The sequence below is a fragment of the Pungitius pungitius genome, chromosome 8, assembly GCF_949316345.1.
Source record: "Pungitius pungitius chromosome 8, fPunPun2.1, whole genome shotgun sequence".
Taxonomy (NCBI): Eukaryota; Metazoa; Chordata; class Actinopteri; order Perciformes; family Gasterosteidae; genus Pungitius; species Pungitius pungitius.
Genome location: NC_084907.1, coordinates 1,268,246 through 1,291,718, shown reverse-complemented (window position 1 = coordinate 1,291,718; position 23,473 = coordinate 1,268,246). Strand labels below are relative to the sequence as shown.

At 47.7% G+C, this 23,473-nt stretch overlaps 1 protein-coding gene across 3 annotated transcripts in view; it reads right to left on the bottom strand.

Moving 5' to 3' along the window:
• nav1b (neuron navigator 1b) overlaps positions 1 to 23,473 on the bottom strand; it is a 49,982-nt gene that overhangs the window by 11,189 nt on the left and 15,320 nt on the right. Inside the window, exons 2-13 of one of the 3 annotated variants that reach the window (XM_062564082.1) lie at positions 19,282 to 19,384; positions 17,720 to 18,070; positions 6,765 to 6,909; positions 5,574 to 5,874; positions 4,119 to 4,869; positions 3,070 to 3,489; positions 2,550 to 2,591; positions 2,288 to 2,448; positions 1,616 to 1,789; positions 1,017 to 1,069; positions 776 to 799; positions 416 to 493 (exon numbers count right to left, since the gene is read on the bottom strand). In XM_062564082.1, the coding sequence (XP_062420066.1) occupies positions 416 to 493; positions 776 to 799; positions 1,017 to 1,069; positions 1,616 to 1,789; positions 2,288 to 2,448; positions 2,550 to 2,591; positions 3,070 to 3,489; positions 4,119 to 4,869; positions 5,574 to 5,874; positions 6,765 to 6,909; positions 17,720 to 18,070; positions 19,282 to 19,384 (2,603 nt within the window). The remainder of the gene's footprint in view (positions 1 to 415; positions 494 to 775; positions 800 to 1,016; positions 1,070 to 1,615; positions 1,790 to 2,287; positions 2,449 to 2,549; positions 2,592 to 3,069; positions 3,490 to 4,118; positions 4,870 to 5,573; positions 5,875 to 6,764; positions 6,910 to 17,719; positions 18,071 to 19,281; positions 19,385 to 23,473) is intronic. The other 2 variants (XM_062564081.1, XM_062564083.1) reach the window with 2 other exon arrangements.

Below are 23,473 nucleotides of genomic sequence, written 5' to 3'. Positions count from 1 at the left end.
ACTGAAGGGTTGTAGCAACAGTGGGAAGATGTGAGAGAGCTGAAAACATGGCATGCTGTAGGACCACCATGCTGTGTTTTTTTCTGTTATCCTGTCATACTCCTACTATCAGCTTTCCAATGAAGGCAGTAAATGCCCCACAGCACCATCATAAAACAGAACAGGTATTGGGCAGGTAGATACTAGATCTGTTATCTGTCTTCTCGCTGGCAGCACAACAGAAGACAGAGTTCATCGGTCACATTCGTAAGTGAGCAAGGGTTCACGGCCCATCTTCCCCACATCTCACGAAAATCCAGGGCCGGCATTAGATCCACACGTTGAAACACAGGTTTCTGTATTCCAGTACAAACTCGGAGACAGGTATAAATCATGAGGGTATCTACATTGTTCTTTTTAGATAAATCATACATACATTGGCACTAAGCTGCATGGTCAAGTCGGCGACCTTTTCCTGGGAAGACTCCAGCTCTCGCCTCAACTTGCGGATTTGCTGTGGACAAATTGCACAGTAAGCCCCGGCAGAACGGACAATGTCTTACACACAAAGATGAGCAAAATTCACGATGCGTTCAAATGGATGACAGGGGATGTTTTACAACTTTTCTCATGACCTCATGAGGCCTGAGAACGTCTTTATTGAATGTTAGCAGGTAGTGCTGAACAATGAAGAACATTATAGATAAAACAAAATGAACCGAGTTATGAGACCTTGGACCACAGGAAATGAGAAGACACACTGTGAGTTGAAGAGTGGGGGGCACGTGGGCCTTACCTCTCCTTGTATCCTCTCCTCATTCTAAAGAAGGCATGGTGAAAGCAAATGAACAACAAAGAGGGATAAGGGAGCGCGTTCTCCAGCTACTGATCCACAAAGAAAGACACGTCACTGAACTCTAGTAGAGGCCGCGACGCCCAATGGACAAAGGTCGCCTGGTTTACTGAAGATGGGTCGCAGAGCACTGCACAGCAGCAGAGGTGACCGCCCTCTGTGCACGTGGGTTGCATGTACTCACCGAGGAATGGTTGGATGAAGCGTTGGACGCCAAAGAGAGCACGGAGCCGTGCACTGAAACAGGCAAAGGAGGGACTTGACTTAGTATTCGAGTTGTTCTTCTCCCTGCGATCCCCAGTGACTCAGAGGGGAGCTTGGAGGTGACATCAAGTCTTTTCACAAGTCTGCTAATCATCTGAGAGTGAAAGCAGGTTTGAGTCACTGGTGAAGAGATACGTTCACATAACTCACTATTAACCCTTGCATGGTGTTCATTTTTTGTAACTCAGCAGGTGTTGTGGGTCTGCTGGACCCGCTGTGGGGTTTTTAATTCAACACAATCAAACAATTTTATGTTAAAATAGTCAACAGATGTTTAATTCATCCCAATTAGAAGCAATATAAACAGAAAATATAGGTAATATTTGCTCTTTAATCTAAAATGGATGCACAAAGACTGCACGTTTTTTCCCATTTTTGGGAACAAATGTCGTTCTGGCATCGCCCTGAACAGGCTGCATGAGCTTTTATCTCGCTTGAGGCTTTGTGGGGCGACCGCCCTGCAGGGGGCCCCCCCACACCAAGCCCCCCCCGCAGCAGGCCCCCCCGCAGCAGGCTCACCATCATCCCCCGGCTCCCGGAAAGAGCCACACCGCATCAAGCTCTTCGGCCGGTCGGCCAGGGACATGCTGCTGCCCAGGGGGGAGGATCCGTAGAGGTCGCAGGCCGACTCGCCCGGCGGCCCTATGCTGTTGGAACGCGATATCCTCGGGGTGCCACTAGAAATTGGGGCAACTATCACACAAGAGAGATGTTTGGAAGAGACAGTGAGTGGCACAGATAAGGAAGTAGGGCGCATTCATGTACAGCAAGTTTCTCTCCAACTCACACACACACACACAGGTACAGGACTGTTCTGATGACTCAGTGAAAGGAAACACTACGGCTTCACAACAGTCGTAGGGGTAAATATAGCCTGACGTGACCCTTAACCGCCTCCGTCTCCAGCACCTATCAGACTTTCCTCCAGACATTAATATTCACATCTAAAATAACATGCAATATTCAATGTTCCTCCGGATACCAGAAGAATTTTGATAATCACTTATGGACAACTTATGTCATCATTTTCCTAACTCTAAATTATATGGATGGATATTCCTCTCGGTGGAAACTTGATATCGCCGAGCTCAGTGACGATGAAGAGTTACGTAGACGGCTCACACAACGAATCAAGTGTCATTAGTTCCAAAGAGCGGCGTGTTTTCAGCCAAACGGAGCGAGCAGACTCACCCACGTTGGTGAGAGGGGCCTTGTCCGAGGAGGGCAGGAGGAGCGGGCGGGTGGGGGAAGGCAGCTGGGGGGGGGTGTCGCTCTCAGCCATGCTCACGATGTTGTGGGAGTGGCGTCTTCCCGGCTTGCCGTCACTCTCTGACAGGCTTGAGCCGTAGCGCCTGGCGGAAAAAAAAAGAGAAAAGTCATTTTTACCTCCAGACAACGAGGATGGGTCACGGTGGTTCAAATAGGTGCTGGGACTGTAACGCCGGGGACGTACTCTAAGCCTTTCTTCGGTACGGTATTTCTGTCTGTTTGCAAGCTGGGGAAAAGAGAATAAGACATTGATAATAGGGATTAAACAGTCATTGGGAACAGAAGGCGTCTGCTACACAAACGCTAATGATGGGGAACAGCAGCCGGAGGAGTTCGACACCTCAAAGGTTTCTCTTTGAACCCTTTTTGTCTCTCCTGTCCCCATAGGGCCTACTGGGCCTACTGGGCGCCAACACACACCCTGCGTTGGTTTGCGTAGACGTTATTTTTTTCTCTAGGCAGGAAAAGGATTCGGATCATTTCAAGCTAGACGGAGAGACGTTTTCCCACCAGGGCCGGCCCTCCACCTTCTTAATGATACCACAGAGTTTCCGCTCCAGACACGGTCGGCTGGTACCACTGCAGCCAACCAACTGGACATTTTCTTTCCAAGCGCTTTCACATGCGGTGATTCATGCAGTTCCTTCCACCAGTATCGGTTCATATGTACCTTTTTTTTTTTTGTAACGTCGTCTACAACTCACCTATCCGTCAGGTGGAGGGACGTCCGGCTGCCGGCCCCCCAGGTTCCCGCGCCCCTCTCGTCCCTGTCATGCACCTCGGTTCTGACAAACCTGGCGCTGGACGCTGGCACGCTCATCTGGAGCGGCAGGGACTCCATGCTGCGGTGCGTGGCGGACAGCTTGGGGTAGAGCAGGGGCGACGCGCCCAGGCTCAGGCTCTCGCTGGTGTAGGAGCCGGGGGAGTCGATGTGGAGCACGGGCGCCGGGCTCGGCGTGAGGCGGGAGGAGCTGTGGCAGCCGGCCAAGTCCTGCAGCTTGGAGTAAGGGGGGACTTTGGGCGGGAGGTCCTGGAGGGTCACGCACAAATCGTAACTGTTGCAGTTGACCTTGTCCAGGTGAGCCAAGCTGGGGGGGCGGCCCAGGGACTTAGTGTTCAGCATCCTGGGGATGGAGGATAAAAAAGATGTTGTAATAAAGCAATATTTCCCTACTGCAAAACCACGTAGATAATTGTTGTTTTTAATGGGTCCCGGGCCTTTGCATGGCAAAATAAAAATTAGAATTAAAAAAAAAAAAACACAAAAATTATTTTGAAGGGACTATTTTATGCAGCAGTGTCGTTTTTTTTGCCGGCTCGCTTCAGCAGCGTGTGCCAGGTTGGGTCAAACCATTCTGATATGGGGGAGACTTTGGGTTTTTGGGATAAATAAACATCCTGAATATAAAATATTAAATTCAGCTTATGAACTTGATTTTGAATAAATTTGAGAAGTTGAGAATGTTCCTCGATTTGGGCCGCGGCTCGTCATTAAGGGGTGATGGTGGGTCCCGGAGCCAGAACCAGTTGAGAACCACTGGTTTAAATTGATCCTTGGGATTTCTTGCCTCACGATTCAAGAGCAAAGCGTTCCCATTAGCCTAAACTGTTGATGAGCTCTGTGGATCAATGGTTTTAAATCCTGTGAAATGACTTTCATTGTATTGAGGGGTGAAATAAAACCACAGTTACTGTACCGCCGTTTGTTACCCAAGCAGAAAAGAATCTTTGAGGTAATATCAAAAGGAGACACCTTGGAGCGGTGGGCGAGGACAGCTCGGGGTATTTCCCGCTGCTGGTCCGCCTCAGGCCGTGCAGCTTCAGAGTGGACTCCCCGGTGGACGGCGTCTCTCTCTTCAAGGAACCACAGTCCAGGTCGGCCTTGGCCTTGGCCCTCTCCTTCTCCTTCTCCCGGTCCGTCATGTTCACCGGGCCGGCGCTGCCCGTTCGGTTGGGCGTCTTGGCGCCGCAGCTACCCAGCTCTTTGGCCCTGGGGCCCGTGGAGGAGGACGTGGGCACGGGCTTCAGGGTCAGCAGAGCGGGGTCGATGGCGCCGCTGACGGGCCGGGGCGCCGGGCGGCCGATCACGCTCAGCGCGCTGGACTTGGCCGGCCGAGGCAGGCTGCGGTACTGGATGCTGTTCCGGGCGATCGGCGCCAGGAAGCTCTGCTCGCTGCCGCCGTCGAAGCTGTTCTTCCGACCCGAGGGCGGCGCCCCCCCTCCCGCGGGCTTCGTAGGGATGCCAGAAGACCTGGGGGTTTTCCCCACGGTGGCGGAGCCACCGGAGATGGCGGCGCCCCCTGCTGTCATCACAGTGGCGGTGGCGGTGGCTGCCGGGGGCTTCCTGTAGCCGTAGGAGGCCCCTGCCGTGGGCTTGACTAAACCCGACGGGGGCTTGCGGTGCTCCCCGTGATGGTCCCTTCCGGCATCTGAACGAGAGCGCTGCAGACCGGCGGATTTGAGGGAAATCCTGGATTTATCCATTGGCTTCTCACTTTTAGGCGCTAGACAAAGGAAAGCGTTTAGTTAACAACAATGTGGGTATTTAAAAAAAAAGTATTTTTATTTGTCTTGTTACCCAAAAACAGACAAAGAAATGCTGAATGGACGGAACGACAATGGGGCAGTGAAACATGGTCAAATCTGTTATACATTATTTTAGACAAAAAGTGAATCCATAAATCCCATCATCCATCGCAGCTGGAATAGCAAGAAAAATAATTCTATTTTACTTCAAATCTGAAACTAAATGACTTCAAAGTTGACTCAAAAGATTCCTTTGCTTAATTAAACTTGACTGCACATTACATTTTGTTATTGGATCTCAGTTTCACGTTTTGTTGGGGATTTAATAAATCCAGCTGCTGCAGACACAGCGTCGGTGCAGACATTACAGTCAGGAACCGGCTCCACTCTGGGCTCGAGGCTGACTTTTGTCAGGACAAAGCTCTACTGGTGCATTTTTTCCCGGGCTACAAAACAAAAGCTGGCTCCTGCTACGGGTCCACACTTCAGACACCGAGCAGACATCCGCCCTGGCTGCTTCCAAAAACAGCCTGTTCGACATTTAGATACAGCATGCAAGGAGAGAATGGATGACATCGACTTAGCAGTTAAAGCGAGTTAAAAGCAGCAGAGAATAAACCCAATAGCGGATAGAACAGCAGGCGAATGGACAGTGAGAGCACCGCTAGACTGTAGGACCCACCTGCCACCTTCAACGTGCTCTGAGAGGTATGGGTGATGGGGGAGGTCACTCCGACGGGGGGATTGCGGCCCTTCTTGAAACCCCCGGGATGACCCAAGCTCTGAGGCTTCCTCAGCTCTCCTTTGCACGCCGACTCCTCGCCGAGGCTCGGGGGCTTCTTCCTCCACCTGCTCGGGGCCTCCGCCTTCAGGCTGCCCGTGTCGTAGCTGCCCCCCTCCAGCCCGCGGCCGGCTTTGCCGTCCTCGCTGTACCAGGAAAGGCCGCTCTCCACCAGGCAGCGCTTCTCTGCGTCGGTGCGGAGCTGCGGGAGAAGGGGGGGGGGGGGGGGGGGGGGGGGGGGGGAGGCAGATTAGACAAAGCCAAAGGAAAGAAAACAAAGCCCCCGAATAAAAGAATATGGATTTAATACTTTCAGAGAAAAGACTAGAACTATGAAGAGAACATTTCTATGTTGATCACAGTGTACGGTGGAACTAGTAAGACAGCTATACTTTAATAGAAACTTGATCATGTGGTGCATTGAGGAGGTGGCGCCGAGGACAAAATTGAGCACGCTGCTTCTTGGCACCTCGTTCATACAACACAGAGCGGCAGATGGCTCGCTCATTTCTCCCAAGTGAACGTTCTGCAAGTAAGAAAAAAAGACTAAATGTCTACCTGGGAAAACGGTGAAAATCCCTTCAAGCTTTTGATCTATTTGAGCATGTGGTGAGGAATCATTAGTGTCTGACATGTTTGTTTTTCCCCACCCACAAAATCAAATCCACCTTGTTTAACGTCCCAAACGCGTTTCCTTCCAGACAAATAGACACTTTTCACCGTCCAGTGGACCCACGGTCCAGTAGTGTGTAGCGCTGCGTGAACCTCGGTTCTGCAGGTCAAACCTCCAGGAGAGGTGAAGTGTCTTCAGTGGAAAGTAACTACGGGAGGTGCAAAGGACACTCGGGGGGGGATCCGAAGACGCGGCTAAGATTTATGACACTGTGACGTACCGAGATCCTCTTCTGGTTCCACCTCAATGGCAGAGGGTCTTTTTTCGTGGCCTCGTTAATAACGAAGAGACTCACATTCAGCACGCGACACCGAAACGAGGGCACTGAGCGAAGGCCTGAAAGATAAAACATCCAGCGGGGCGCAGAGAGGAGGCCGAGCGGCGCCACGCGGCGTCGGGTACCGCGTCGCAGGCCTCACCATGACAGAGGAGCTGCGTCGGGATCCCAGGGGCGTGCTGGGGAGGGAGCTGAGGGAGGAGCTGACGTTGAACTCCTCCGAGCTGAGGTTCTCCGAGCCATCGCCGTCGCTGAGCCCGCTGCTGATGGAGCTGCTCTCGTCCCACCTGAAAGGAGAAGGGACAGGAGCTGCGTGTCAGTCAAAGGGCAGCCGGGGGGGGTGGGGGGGCAGCGAGCGCCGTATGTTCCCATCTGCCTACAGTAAGCTGAGGTGGCAACACGCTCACACAAGCAGGTAATTCCTGATTCCTCATCAACATGGCTGCATTTACACAACCCATCAGAACCTGAGCCCCGGCCTCTTTCTGCAGTAATGAAATAAAGTAGGATTTTATTGCACTTACTATAGAATCTACTCTGCCACGTACTTGCGCCAAAGAAGTACACGGCGGAGTAAATTGCAGTTGTAATTCATTCATTTTGCTCTATTATGATTTGAGTTAAAATCACAAACTTTAAGCCAAGAGGTGAAAATGAAGCTTTTGACAAACTTTAAAAACTTGATCGGAAAACTCAGCTAGGAGTCATAATTAAATGGTAAGCTTGCATATTTCCTTTTGAGCTAAAAAAATATATACATAAAAGCTTAACCATGATTTAATAAACTAGCAAAGCAAAAAAGCAAAGTCCTTTTTTAGGAGACAAGTTTGCAGTGTGTTTCAGCAGCTTGGAGTGAAACGGTACAGGATACGCTGATAAATCCACAAAGTACGCCGACTGACAGCTGTGGGTTTAAAAAGCAGTCTGGAAGGCTCTGAAGCAGGATGAGAAGAAATCAGAGTGACAGGCTTCCAACCCCTCCCTGACCCCTTCCCCCCCCCCATCCCCCGCCCCGCTGCCCTGAACCAGATGGCCTCTCGTGTGAGGGAGGCGAGCGGGGACAGACCAGGGGAGGTGCTCACTGCGCCTCAGGTCCCTGGAGACAGGATATTTGAATACATTGGAGACGCAGATCACCGTGTAGAGTTCAACAAGAGCTGCAGCCTCCAAGTCACTCCATTCACAAAAGTTAAAAATGCTCTAATGTGCTTCAGAAGAGCAATAAAATGTTGCATTTGAAAAGGACTTCTCCAGGGAGGTAAACGCGAGTCCAACTCAGATTTGTCCCACTACGTTCCCCATCATGACCACAGGTGGTAAACTAATTGATGCTTTGTCACAGTGCAAAAGGTGAATGAATAGGACACTTTAGGGCTGACTCACTGGATCCTTTTCCTTTTCTTTTGCGTTCCCGACTCAGAGCCACTTGTGGCTCCGCAGTCTGCAATTAGAGGAACATGGATCTGCACAGAGAAAAACAGGGAGACCGAATGGACCCTGAACTGGAGCCGAGTTGCGTAACGGTGCAGAAGCTTGGTATCAACAGTTCTGACGTGACCAAGGAGGAACCTGAGATTAATAAATGATCTTCAAAAAACGTCACTAAAGGGAATCCCTTTGATTCACATTCAGCCCAGATGTTGGTGGTATGTCCGAACAATACCACCTCTGTGAGGGGTAACCCCACAGGGGTGTCAGCCCGCACGAGGCAGGGGGGGGGGGGGGGGGGGCGGTGGATTGTTGACATTACAGTTGTCTTACTCTCAGAGGTGAAACGCAGACACAAAGAGGCCGGAGTGCACACTTCAGACACTTCAAGTCAAGCATTGTTTTCCGTGGTGTGTGGGTCTGTTTTTACTCGCATCGGGTAGCTGTGAAAATGTTTTTTTTTTTTTCATTTACAAAGACCGAGGGGTGACTGGTGTGGTCGCAGCAGGGCGGGGGCGTTACATCTTACAGCATCACGGAGGAATCACACTCACAGCGGCCCGGTCCAGATGCACAGAACCAGGCTCGTATTATACAGACAGCTGAGGTTGTCCTCCAAGAATGACGTTGGTATCCACAGATATACACTCACCGGCCACTTTATTAGGTACCCCATGCTAGTAACGGGTTGGACCCCCTTTTGCCTTCAGAACTGCCTCAATTCTTCGTGGCATAGATTCAACAAGGTGCTGGAAGCATTCCTCGGGGAGTTTGGTCCATATTGACATGATGGCATCACACAGTTGCCGCAGATTTGTCGGCTGCACATCCATGATGCGAATCTCCCGTTCCACCACATCCCAAAGATGCTCTATTGGATTGAGATCTGGTGATTGTGGAGGCCATTTGAGTACAGCGAACTCATTGTCATGTTCAAGAAACCAGTCTGAGATGATTCCAGCTTTATGACATGGCGCATTATCCTGCTGAAAGTAGCCATCAGAAGTTGGGTACATTGTGGTCATAAAGGGATGGACATGGTCAGCAACAATACTCAGGTAGGCTGTGGCGTTGCAACGATGCTCAATTGGTACCAAGGGGCCCAAAGAGTGCCAAGAAAATATTCCCCACACCATGACACCACCACCACCAGCCTGAACCGTTGATACAAGGCAGGATGGATCCATGCTTTCATGTTGTAGACGCCAAATTCTGACCCTACCATCCGAATGTCGCAGCAGAAATCGAGACTCATCAGACCAGGCAACGTTTTTCCAATCTTCTATTGTCCAATTTCGATGAGCTTGTGCAAATTGTAGCCTCAGTTTCCTGTTCTTAGCTGAAAGGAGTGGCACCCGGTGTGGTCTTCTGCTGCTGTAGCCCATCTGCCTCAAAGTTCGACGTACTGTGCGTTCAGAGATGCTCTTATGCCCACCTTGGTTGTAACGGGTGGTTATTTGAGTCACTGTTGCCCTTCTATCAGCTCGAACCAGTCTGGCCATTCTCCTCTGACCTCTGGCATCAACAAGGCATTTCCGCCCACAGAACTGCCGCTCACTGGATGTTTTTTCTTTTTCGGACCATTCTCTGTAAACCCTAGAGATGGTTGTGCGTGAAAATCCCAGTAGATTAGCAGTTTCTGAAATACTCAGACCAGCCCTTCTGGCACCAACAATCATGCCACGTTCAAAGTCACTCAAATCACCTTTCTTCCCCATACTGATGCTCGGTTTGAACTGCAGGAGATTGTCTTGACAATGTCTACATGCCTAAATGCACTGAGTTGCCGCCATGTGATTGGCTGCTTAGAAATTAAGTGTTAACGAGCAGTTGGACAGGTGTACCTAATAAAGTGGCCGGTGAGTGTAGATGCTGGTTCCAAACCACTGTCAATGCACTAATATTTTCATCTTTAAAATCTTTCAACAGCAAATTCACATGATCAATGAAAGAAAAATTACTTTGGTTAATTTAACAGCAAAATTCATTATGTGAGTTGTCTACTACAAAAATCGAAATAAGCCGAATTCATCCTTTTTTCACCGATATTTAATCTGCCGAAATAAGAATACTGTGCAGTTAGTAAAAGAACAGGAAACACCAACGAATGAATCGATCACACAGGTTCAACGACACTACGAGAGCGTTTCCGTTCGATTTTAGCATCTAGAGGGCAATTTAACACCAAAACACCAGTAAAAAAAAAGGTCGGAAAAGTTCAGCGTCTCTGACGTCACCGGAGATGATAAATGGTCTTCAACGTTACCTCGACGTATAAAGAAAAGTTCTGTTGGCTCGCTGCGGAGGGACCATTCCGATCCGAACCCGGCCGCTCATCGCCGATCGATCCGGACCCAGCTGACGGTCCCGCGTGCTGCAGACATCCAAATGCGCACCGAAGCCCCTCGAAGCCCCACGGAGCCCCACGGAGCCCCCTTTCTCCCATTCGCGGAGCACAGCTCAAGGAAACTCCCCCGATTCAAAAAAAAAAAAGAAGAAAAAAAAGAAAAAGACGGTGACGTGAGCGGACCCGATGTCCCCCCGAGAGACTGTCTCGCTGCACCGTAACCATGGCAACCCCAATTACTGCGCGACGGGGCGACCCGTTGTTACCTGCTGTCGTCACCGAACGTCCTCAAATATCGAACTTTGAAATAATCCAATTATTCCGAACCATCGCCACCAGGGGGCAGCAGTTACTACAAAGGGGCCCCTGAGACGTGGACTGTTCTGTGGCTCAAGTTTCTCCAGTTGGAAAAGAAAAAAGAAAAAAAGAAGCCCTATTACGTCATTAGGAGACTCAGATTCAAACAAAGCGCTGGCACCACCAACCGAAGGTGTGGCCATTTGAGAGTTGCCTAACGAGCATATAGTGATCTTAAGTATTGCTATCAGGGTTTTTGTTCCCATTAAGCTGCTTCATCATGTTAATAGAGCTCGTTCACATGGAACTCAAGGGGTTTCAAACAGCTGTTTGTGCTGCAGCCACACAGGCAGGTCTCCAGTGGCCTTTCACGGAGTGAGATGCTCGTCGGATTAAAGGATTGTTGTGTCTGCCTCCGTCTCATCATAGTCATCTGATCAAGAGCTACGTTTCACCACAAAACCTTACGGAGGATTTGCATTTTGCGTTGGACCACGTTTGCTTTTGAGATATCCAGATAAGGTTTGGATGAAAAGACACAATCTTTCAATCAGGGCTGTTGTTTGTTTCCCTGGTGAAGCAGGAACTTGCCTATAAGCGAGTGCTTTAGTTTCCTAAAACATATCAAAGTCACTCTGCTGCATTTTTGTTTAGTTGCAATTTACATTGACCACATATTTCAAACTGTTACAAACTGCTCCAACCATAATCCGAGAGAAAATAAGTTTTTGCTCGTTTAAAAATGTTGTTTAGTTAAACAGGGTTGGTTTTCCCGCCTCTTGCTATAAAAAAAAAAAAAGAAAGACTTTTTGAAGAATACCTCAAACCCAAATGTCTTTGGCCAGAATGATGAAAGCTGAATTGTTTACACCGTCTCCTGTTTATCTCAGCCAAGCCTTGAGTAGGCCTTGCAGCCATGTTTGCGCTGCACACTAACAGCTGTCCCACACTGATAACACAACGGCTTCCAACCGAAACATCCTCTGCGTGCTTTGCTAGTTTGGCCATTTACAAACTGTTGAAGTCGAGCTCTGACCCCGTGTGTGGGTGGTCGTGGCTCCACGAGGGACCTTCGCGTTACTCTGCAATAAAACCGGCTTCATGTTCTGATCCGTGCCAGTCGGTGCTTTTGACCCATGAGATTTGCCTCTGGTGCAGTAACCAGAGGCATATTTACTCATGTGCTGCAACATGAGTAAATATGTACAAGATATTGGAGAACCCCCCCCCCAAAACATCGAAGTCTTCAAGAACAACTCTTGATACATTCAAAATATAAAAGCTGCTGTAACAATGTTAAGGCAAAGAGTCAATCTGGAGAAACAGGTTGATTGACACCAATCAAATACATAACAATGGGTAGAACTATGATGCAATGCAACCACCTCTCTTCTGGGAAGGCTTTCCACAGGATTTACTGCAGCTGGGATTTGCTCCCTGCATTAGTGGGGTTAAGCGCTGACCGCGTGTGAAAAGGACCGGCCTCCTCCAAACCGCTTCCAGTTCACCCCGGAGGTGTTGGAGGAGATTTGAGGGCAGGAATACGTGACCTTCATGTGCACCAAATGCCGGAAAACTGCTTCCTCAGCGGCCTGGTTTTGTGCAGAGGGGAACAAGCTCAAAGTCAAATCACTATCATATCAGTAAGATTTATTTTAATCTAAAAAAGGCACAGAGCCAAAAGCTTGAAAACGGGCCAGACAGTGGAAAGGGCTCACATGTGATGCATCTTCCAGCCACTACATTATTCATCAAACAAACGGGCCCATCATCCTTCTCTGCAGCTTGAAGTTCATCCAAATGAATGCTTTCAGTTAACGATACAAGAGATGAGAAAATAACTAAAGCAACCTGGGTGGGTTTGTGTCGTTGTGACGTTAGATCTCCAGCAGGGGGCACAATGACCTAAAGCTGTGCCCTACAGTATGTAGCTATAGTTTAGTGCACGTGCCTCGTGAACGTGTGTTGGTAAAAAGAGCCACACTTGGCATTTAGAAGGCACGTAAAACCCTCTTCGCAGGACACGATATGAAGCCTTTGGTGCAGAGAACGAGCGTCCCTCTACAACGTGGCTGATTGTCTCACAGCATCACAGGCCGTTTGGTATCATTACGCATCCAACGGGATCATCACAGAGACCATCTCCCAGACGCCCCAGAAACAGGACTCGTCTGATTATTGGACTGGAAAAGAAATGTAGTCTCCATCAGCCTCAGACAGGACACCCTGCCCCCCCCTCACAGCCACAGTATAGCTGATGCACCCTTCCACCCGAGAGCTCTGTTAGTGAACTGTGTTCATCTCACAAAGTGAATATCAACTTGATGGATACGGGCCTCGGACACTGAACTACAGCTGAACACCACAAAGAAACTCGTATGTTCCTTAATCTGGACTCACCCGTCTTCATTAGCTAGACTTGAAGCAGATAATCTGACATCTCTGTACTGACTTCAAACAAACCTCTCAAATGAAGGCAGAATGACGGAATAACACGTTCCACATTATTCCGATAAAGAAATTGAGATTATATATATATATATATATATATATATATATATATATAAATACACTGAGCCAGACAGCATCATAGTTTCCACCCTGGGGGAGTGTTGTTCACTGGTGGAATCCAAACTGCAGACGACCACACGCAGACATGATACTGGGGTGATTCATACTCCCTGGGGTGCTGCTGTAATGGTCCATTATTCACGTGGGGGAGGATGCTACATGAGGCAGGTTTGGGGTTGGGGGGGGTGCCTTCTAGATGCAATATTTCATTGACCCTTTGGTGGAAAATGAGAGCTCCACATTGACCCCAGATGCGTCTGGAAAGCAGGCTTAAACCAAATGCAAAACTTTGTGTGTGTGTGTGTGTGTGTGTGTGTGTGTGTGTAGTCTTCAGAGGTCTCAAAACAACATCCCGTCTTCCAGGACAACGGCCAATGACGGACTGACCGCAACCCATTGGTGCAGATGGGTTTGAGGGGGTCGTACCCATGGGAAGGTCCAACCCATGGGGCAGGAAAGGGAAATTGACAGCAGACGGCCAGAGGCACAGATCCAGGGTCAGATGACTACAACAAACCCCTTTGTGTGCTGCAGGACGTGCTCGTCGGTACACATAGTTTCCACGAGCGATGCTGTAGAACTACAAACACTCACTTTTGTACCGCGCGTGCCGACCTCCGAGCGGATGCACTGACTCGTATGGGCAAGGCTTTATTGCGGTTGCCATGGCGATGACATTGCCAGAGGGGCAAACTAAGCCGAGGGCCTGGCTCATCTGCAAGATGAAGCGGTGAAGGCGAAGACAGCGATGCCATGCATTCAGTGCTTTTGAGGGGTAAAAGTGTGTCACTCTGGTCTGAAACCTGCCGTCATATGCTTTTAATTTAAGAGCTTTGTTTATTTTTTTGGTCAATTTCACAGTAATCCCGATCAGATTTCTGGAAAAAACTAATGCTACTGGAAATACACATAATATCTATGTAGACACACAGCTCTCCCCCACAGTGGAAATTGTAGTAGTTTAGTGTGCTGCTTCAACACCCATCTCTCTCTCTCTCTCTCTCTCTCTCTAACTAGCAGTTAGCACATACAGTACACCCCCCCCCCCCCCCCCCCCACACGTACATCCATTCAGCAGCTATCACACTGACACACCAGGCGGTCCATCAGCCGGTCAGTGGAAGACGGTTGCCATGGCAGCGGATCCTGAGCCTCCGTGTCGCATGATCAGAGGTGTGATGCTGCTGGACTCCCTTCTCTGCTCTGCATTGTTGGGGGAGACACAAAAAGGACCGGCCCCCGGTCCCGAGATGCCTAAATCCTCGTCCCCCCCGCCCCCCCGCCCCCCCCCCCACACCCCCAGAAAAAAAAAACCTTGTAGCAGGACAAGCTATTTTTGGTTCCACTGCACCACATCCTCATCCACAATGTGTATTCCACCATTTATCCTCTGGTTATGTGGACGCTGTGGCTTGATGTGAGACCATGAACTCTTAAACTATCTGATCGTATTTAAATCCATCGGATCGTTTGCACTGAAGCTGTGACACAAGGAATTTTGAAGTGGTTTTTTAAAATGTGATATTGGACAAAATTAACCATTTGCTGTGGACTGAAAACTGACTTCAGCTTTCTACGAGGTTCTCAATCAGCCAAAAAGAGTTTAAAGCCAAACCCAATGTAGACAGATATTATATGATATAATGTATTATAGGATACCAATACCAGGGTTTTCCAACTGTTAATCCTCCAAGATATGAAGTTAATCTGTCAGATACAATCCTCATGTTCAGGGTGATTGGGCTCTTGTGGAATTCACATGTTGTGCTGCAAAGATTAGGCTCCACTAAATGACATTATGGAAAAAACATGCCGTTTTCCCAGTTTACATCTGCATTAGACATAAATAACTAACCTGCGCTTGTATATTAATACAGCAACCATAGCTGGAAGACCACTAAGATGACATGCGATGTTGAATAGTGGTCATATGGCTTCAATAGGGTGATATGATACCAGTGATGGTGAAAGACAACTATTACAGCATTTTGATTGATCTCACAGTGGTTGTGTATTTGTCAGATCTTTAGCTGGTTTGGGCCCTTTAGGCCCTTTGCTTTAGTCTGCTGGACGCTAATATTTGCTTTGTATGTTAAACCCTTTTCTCTTTAACTGAGCCAAAGCAGATTATGATGGAGCAGTGAAGAGGCTGTGACGGAAAGATGGCGCTCTGGAGGAGGTGGAGATGTATGTTGCATCCGAGTATTGACCAGGCAGACACACTGTAGCAGTGATTACTGTCTGGGTGTTTAGCTCGAACCACAGCTGTCTGGCGTGGCTTAATCAATGTCCATTAGACGTGGAGCTTTGCGCTGTCGTTGCATCCAAACAACATGCATGCCTTGTGATTTCACCAGTGGATAATTTGTCTCTTTCCACAGCGTTTTAAGCGGTACACGTTGCATGTACACGTTCACACAAGCGGCACAACATCATTATTTATTGTGGAGAAGTCTCACTCTGGCGTTTGGATTTAGCTCATCAAATTTTGTGCTTTTTTCCAGATCAGGGAAATGCACAAACATGGACAACTAGGGCAATAGGACGGAAGAGAAAGAGAACAGAGATTTCACTTCACCATACAGTCGATTACCAGCAGGTTTCCATGGTTACGTAGGGGGGAGCCTCTCAAGAGCTTGCAGCTAATGGTTCTCAATGAGCTGCAGTGTGAGTGTGACAAGGGATGTACAGTAGAAATGCAAATGTGACACAGAATTTGAAACCGGGAGGAAAGAAATTAGAGCAAGTGCCTGCTTGAAAAACGGGATTAACTAGTTATCTGCACCAACAGGTTGTTGGTATATTCATAGAGGGGAGGATTAGTTCTTGATATCGAGAACAGCTCTGCACAACTCCGGCAGGAGATTTAAGGATCTTTTCCAATAAAAACCACTGCAAACACGGACCACCAAAGCATGCAAATTAGAGGGGTTCCACGGTGCTGTTTATTCCAAATATAAGCACGCAACCTCCTCAAGGTCAGAGAGAAAACAGCTGTTTCCATGTACGGTTGTGTTGTTGCAGCTTCGATAGCCTCCATGCATGTATCCAAACACACCCATAATCCCCATGATGTCTCACAGCTCGTGGTGTTCCTGGACTGTTGATGAATGATGGTGCACTTTTAACAAGGGGGCTACGTAATGTGATTAGCATCATTTGGTGCCTGCGGTGCTGCAGCGCTCACCTCTCACATGGTGCTGAAGCAGCGCAGCAGAGCTCAAAATTCAGGACAGATTTAAATGGATTTCGTGTGTACGAACGTTACTGTGAGGACTGGACCCACATGACATAATCCCTGATTAATCCCAAACTCATCAGGTTTCTCATGTCTGATCTTTTTCAAAATAAATTCTACACCTTAACAAACGGTGCATGTGGTCGATTTTTTCTTTCTGTCATCGCTCCTGGTCGCTGTGATCCTCCTCAACTGCAAGTTCAAATGACCCATTTCACACTTTTCTTTTCTTTTCTTCGTTGCTCCACTTTTTTCCCCTCGTCCAAATGAGTCTCATTCCTTTTCTCGTCCATACTGTAGTGAGAACGTGACCTGGCTAGCAGGGACTAGTGAGCGCCCCACAGGGGCTGAGCTTAAATCCCACTGCATGTGTAAAAGTGATAAAGATGCTCAACCACACAGGAGATCTGCCCTGGATTCTCTCTCTGACTGTCAGCTGTCAACTAGGGAGAGGAACGTAGATAAAGACACAAGGGATGTGGGAGGAGGAACAGCAAGGAGAAGGAAGAAGGAAAACAGCTTGAATAAGAAGAAGTGAAGAAGAGGGAGATAAAGAAGAAAAATAAAAAAAGGTGAAGAAGCAGAGAAACAAGAATAGGATACGTGTGAAAATAAAAGACAGGAAGGCAAAGAAGAAGTAAGAGAAGAATAAATAATAAGTAAAGCGTGAAGAAGACGGACGAGGAAGAGCAACTGTAACTGTAGGAGGAAGATTTCCTGTTCCTGAATAAAACAGGTTGATCAAATTGAATTGTTGCTTTTTAACTTGTTAACCTTAATCTTCAAAGATTCAGATGCTGAACAGTTTCATTGTGTAACTGAGAGGACGCCTCACGAGTTCAAAGAACCTCTGACGGCCTTCTCTCAAAGTCAAAGACGCCCTGCGACAAAGTCACGTTCACTGTGAGGAAAAAGCTTCAAGGGCAAGAAGAAGCGTAAAAGAAACAAGAGACAGCTGCTGGAAGCAAAACATCCGACAACGAGACACTGTGTCGGCAATAGGAGCCTCTACCAAACCACTGTTGCATATAGAAAACTGAAATTCAGACGGCAACAATGAGCTCACGGCCCGTTGTGAGTAAAAGGAAACGACCTCCTGAAGGTCACAAGGTGAAGGCCGAAGGGACCGACCAGCAGGCAGCCAATCCGCCATCGCCGGTTCACGTTGCCACGGCAACAGGAGGTGCAACAAAACCCCGCCCTCGGGCGCTCTTACCCGTTGGCCAGGTTGTCGTCGTTGTCGTCGTCGTCGTCCGGCAGGCTCTTCCCGAGGAGGTCGCCGTCGCTCAGGTAACCGGACTTGAGGTCGCCGTCGTCCAGCCCGTCGATGAGCTCGGCGCGGGACGCGCCGCGGAGGCGGCCGGCGCAGCGGGCCGGCATCGTCTGGGCCGCGACCTTGGCCCCCTTGTAGCCGGCGCCCGTGGAGGACGGGGCGTCGCCCGCCTGGAGCCGGGGGCTGGACTGGCCGTGGCGCCAGGAGAGCGGCGAGGAGCGGTTGGACAGGCTGGACACGCTGCGGGCGTTGGTGTCGTCGCTGTCGTAGCCCGCGTTACTGCTGTCCATGCAGCTGAAAGGGGCAGCGGGGGTCAGATTCAGACAACTCTCATTCCGTCAAAGAACCCCCCATGGCCCAGGTAGAGCAGGTCTAAAAATGTAGGCTCTTTGAACCCGAATACGGATAAATGGACCCATGTGTTAACGTGGTCTCTTTGAGCGATACATTCACACAAGAGCGTGCTTTTCACGAGTGTCGTCTATCTGAAGCTTCTATCTGAAGCTCCAACATCCTGAACATTTCACTGGAAGTGGGGCAGGACTGGAAATGTCCTCCTGATCTGATGGCTGTGAGCTTCTTCTCTGCCGATCGCACAACTCCACGTAACAGCTCCCCCAAATGAATATTGCAATGGCTGCGACTCTGGGAGTATTTTTACCCATTGTTGATGGATAATTCATCTACATGGTGCTGAACCTCACGGAGGGTTCATTTTTATTCGCATTGTAAAAGACATCCGAAAGATTGAAGATAATTGTTCTACAGAAATGTGATGCGGAAAAAAAACAAGACGTATCCCAAAGCATCCAATGGGAATTACTAATAATAGGTCAACGTTTTTGGTGGTACTAAAAAAAAAACCTGTAAATGCACAGCATTTAATACCTAAAGCAGAAGACAGAGATCCAATCAGCAGCTTTTCCAACGAGGGGTTGATGAGCAGCTCTGATTTACCAATTCAAGCTACAATGGGTCAAAAAGAGCTTCATAGAGCTCCAGAATTCCGATCCGAAGTAGAAGTGACTGCAAATTGCAAAGAAAATTCATTCTGTGTTCATGTAAAAAAAATGATGGAGGTTTCAAGTGATAAAAGCAGAATGTTGCTCCTGCTTAAGCACATAGGATTCTATCGTACGTATGAAAGTGACAAGACCTGTCCTCCACACGTGCCTTGTGCTCTGGTTGTTGCCCCAGTTTAATTCCTGGGCCTTTTGCTGATGAGAGAGATTCCTAGAAAAAAGTCCTGAGCACGAAACAGAGACGGGCTCTTTAGGAAGGAGGGAAGCCAGATGTGCACCAGGTGGCGCCTCTCCAAACATTTTAATGTGTCTTGTATCGATCCAACAAGCTCTCTGCTCTTCACATGGGCTTTTCTTTCAGTTCAAACTAAAAAACAATTCAATTTTCTGAACAAAACATGCACAGTCTTCATTTATTTGTGTGATATAAACATTAAGAGACAATGCTAAAATCCCCAAAATGCAGATTTCAAAAGCACTCACCTGTGACTGAGCTGAGAGCCTCGCAGACTCGACATTGTATCCTCCAAGTTCTGGCGGAGGTCAAGGACATTCTGCACGGTGCGCTTCCTCTGGGACTCGGGGTCTGCGGGGTCAGTCATGCAGAACAAAAAGGTCATGAAACATTTAGTAAAACTCCATCCACCCTCCACCATGAGACACCAGCTGCCGTTTTGCGGTGGTCCGTGCGGGCGTTTTAGGAGAAACTCGCGGACGCAGGCGTGGTTTCGCCGTGACTCGTGTCTGGACTGATGGGACAAGGTGTCTCCTGTGTAAGCACATAGCCGGCGTGTGTTCACATCATTAAGCTGTACACATCTCCCTCCATGGGCTCCCTCGCCATGGTGACATCCGCTCCATCCCTCCCCTTTCGCCGCCGAGGTGGTACATCCCGGGGAATGAAATACGGAAACAGATCGCCCACCAGGGGGGATGAGCTCTGACATTCATGCCGCAGCAGGATCTCTTCTTCCTTACCTCCTTCTGTTCCATGGAAGCATTGACTCAGCGCCATTGGGCCCAAGTGTGCAGTCAGTGTGCCGTGACCGCGTCACGTCCATATTACACTACAATGATGTGGTTGTGTTAGCTGTAACAAATGAGAGGAACCACCCTGAGGAACAATATGAGATGGGGATTTCCACTGCAATGTCAGTGCGTTGACTGGAGGGAGGAAAGGGGAAGATGAGGTCACGTGAGCAGACGCCAAATAATGGGCTGTTTTCATATGAGGAGGTTGAACTCATTCACGTAAAGTGGGCATCGATATCACATGGGAACAATTACACGCCCTTCATACACACACAAGACCTGCTAACTTCCCCCTGTGGTGAATGCGTGAACCCCAAATGGGCCGTACCTCATTTGTTCCCAGGTTGGGAACCACTGGTGTAAAGCCCATGTGTGTGTGTGGATGAATGTTTTGTGATATTAGGTAATACGTCAATGACAATGCGGACATGACAGGTATCGGAAACAATTTTCTCAGATTAAGTTACTCAAATGTAATGAAGGTTTCCCTTAAAAAATAAAAAATGGAAGATGTTGTTAAGTAAATGTAATTTCTTGAAGACAGGGTCGACCCAGGGTGTGCTTAGTTAAAAACACGCTTCCTGTGATGCAAAGGACTAATTTCTACGTACTTCTTGAAAGTCCTCAGTTTAAGAATAAATCATTTAGTCACAGCACATTCTAATTCGGGCACACTGCTAACTTATTCATGTTGAATTCCTGGGAACGTATTCAAACCTTCATCGTGGGCTCAGAGACACACGTGCAACAGCACCAGCCTCAACCAATGCTAAGATAAGACAAGATAAGACCGTCTTTTATTATTAGTGATTTATTTAATCAACAGATCTGTACCAACTGCATTTTTATTTTCCACTTAACTAACCCATAGCTTTAGATGAATAACCCATAGCATTATATTTTATTATTAGTATTATTATTTTTATTCCTGCACTATGTTGTCTTGTCTGTTGTCATGCACCAACCGCCAGGTCAAATTCCTTGTATGTCTGACATATTATGGCAATAAATGTTTCCTGATTCGTGATTCCAAATGGAGTAAGCAGCCCTCGCTGACGCCTCCAGTGCAGAGCAATAAAACTGAAGCAGATGTAAATTGGGAAAGACCTCTGAATGATGTCACAGGGTGTGATCTGCATGAAACACATCTTAAAGTGCGGCACAATAAATCCTAATGCCTTAAAGTTAGTAACAGTTAAAAAACACACACTGCTAAACAATCAATAAAATTGGTCCCACATGGTGCCCCAAATGGTTGAAACTTTCAACCCAAATTTCGATAAACTAAACCTATTAGCAAGTGGAGCGAAAGTCTTTATGAGCCTCTACGGTTCATTTTAAAAGCTTGTGTCATCGGATCAGAGTTCCCGTGAAACCCGAGGCCCTCGACAAACCTGCAGCTTTCTCACAACAGCAGCTGATGCTGCAGATGGGAAAAAGTAACTCGCAGCAATGTCATAGGTTGCTCAACTCCATCATGCAGATTGGTGACTTATAGGGTTAGGGTATCGTTTGAATTTGAACGATTCCGATTCCTTGTTAAGATTCCGGTTCCCGGCGATTCTCGATTCCGATTCTTTTAAGAGGCAGGGTCAAAAAAGTTTGAGATATTTTAAATGAGCTTGCTAACCAAGGGTCTTTCTGAAGGAAATAGTCTGACCTGATCAACGTTAATTCTATAAACTTTTTATTAACTTTACTATGAATTTCTAACAGGGCTGTTTTCAACTACAATATAAATATCAAGCTATGAACTTGAATATTGTATAAACATTATAAATGAATGAATATATTTTAACAGGGGTACACTTTCCTCAAGAGAGCGTTATTTTTGAAACCTCACAAAAACACATTTACACGCGAGTGTGTGATGCTGCAGGTACTTAAACGTTACCTTGCTCCCACGGATGCAGAGGCAGCGCGTCACAGACGGGGCCAACTCACCCCCCCCACCCCCCCTTTCGCTGACGGGGGGGGGGTGCTAGCGGTCGGGGAGTGCTAGCATAATCTTTTTTTCCTTTGCAGCGCCAGCCTCACGGCTCATTTTAACAGAGAGGACCGCTCCGCTCGGGCCTCCCGGCACCCGCGCGCGCGCACGCACGCTGTCCGTGTTCGATCGCGCTGTTACGCCAACACTTCCGGTGGACGCTTCTTCGTTGGTGTTCAGCGGTTTCTATTTCCGGTCGGCGCCGGCGGACTGAGAATCGAAACTAGGAATCGACTTTTTGAACTTGAACTTTTGAAAGATACCGGGTAAATCGCAAAGCTAGTCCCGATTCCAATCGATTCAGCTGTTACTTTAACTGAGTTAAGTTGATCTTACTGTCCCTTTAAAAGCCAAAACATCATGATCCTTTCATGCCAACGTGGAATATAACAATCTATTGTATTCTACTACCACTACTCGTCTTACACGTCAGATCACATAAAATCACAATGGATTGAAGTTTGCTTTTACTCTTTTTCCAGGAGTCCTTCTGTCTTTTTCTACTCTCATCTTCAGGTCTCTATCTATCGTTTTAATGACCTAGAATCTATTTGTCATAGTTCATTAATCACTTTCAAGAAACAAATTGGAAGCTAGTCTGTTTCCATTTATTACACAGCAGACAATCGCTCTGCTGGAAGAGGAAGAATTTTTTAACGAGATAATCCAACCACAAAATAAAAGCATGAAGGCTCCATTTGTTTTCGAATGCTAGTGTTGTATTGTGCAGGATCATCTGCAGGCTCGTCTCGTGATGAAGACCACGTTCCACTAGTGACCAAACTTAGACAATATCAGCATAACCGTTGAATGGAGGAGCGTGTTTGTGATGCCTTGTTGGTAAACAAAGAGACCTTCTGTGGTCATCAAAAAGCGTCCTTTCAGCCGTCTCATCATGTGATGTAATGCAGATACAAGGGACTTCATTTAGCTGGCCTCAAATGCATCGTAGACAATGAATAAATGGATCTATTTTTAGTAACAAGGCTGTCCACATGCCGTCAGGCAAGGGAAAAAAGTTCCGGTCCACTATGCAGAGCTCAATAAATGAAAATGAATATATAATTCATATTAATTCCATTTTTTTTTGTGACAGATTACCGCCTTTGCAGGTTCTGTTTCCTTCATGGCAGCTTTTCCTGAGCCCAAAGGCACTTCACTCACCTAAAATGATGATAAATAATTAATTTAGATAAAAAATACCCCTTATTTGGGGACTAATGACTTTAAATTGCTCTTCAGATCATGGAGGTCAAAGTGGTACAACGAGGGGAAAAAATGCACCAGTTTGAGGCACTCTAATGCAAACGTGATGTAAATAGGTTAAAGAAGCAGGCCACGTTCTGTAGAGCTTTTAGAAACGTTGCTTCAGGTTTCACACCCAAACACCAGTGATGCTGCTGGTCTGTCATTGCTTACAGTTGGTGGTTGACTCTGCGTGTGACTAACATGACTGATAGACGTCCACATTGGCTAATGAGGCATGGACAACAGATTTAATCACCACAGATGGGTTTATTAAGAAGCAACAGAGAACACGCTCTGCTGATGATGTAGGTGAGATAGAATCGCAAATAATTAAATAGTACATGAGCTGGTTGTTGCGGTATGACATGCTTGAATCAGATTAGTCAATGATAGGATTTTAGGACTATG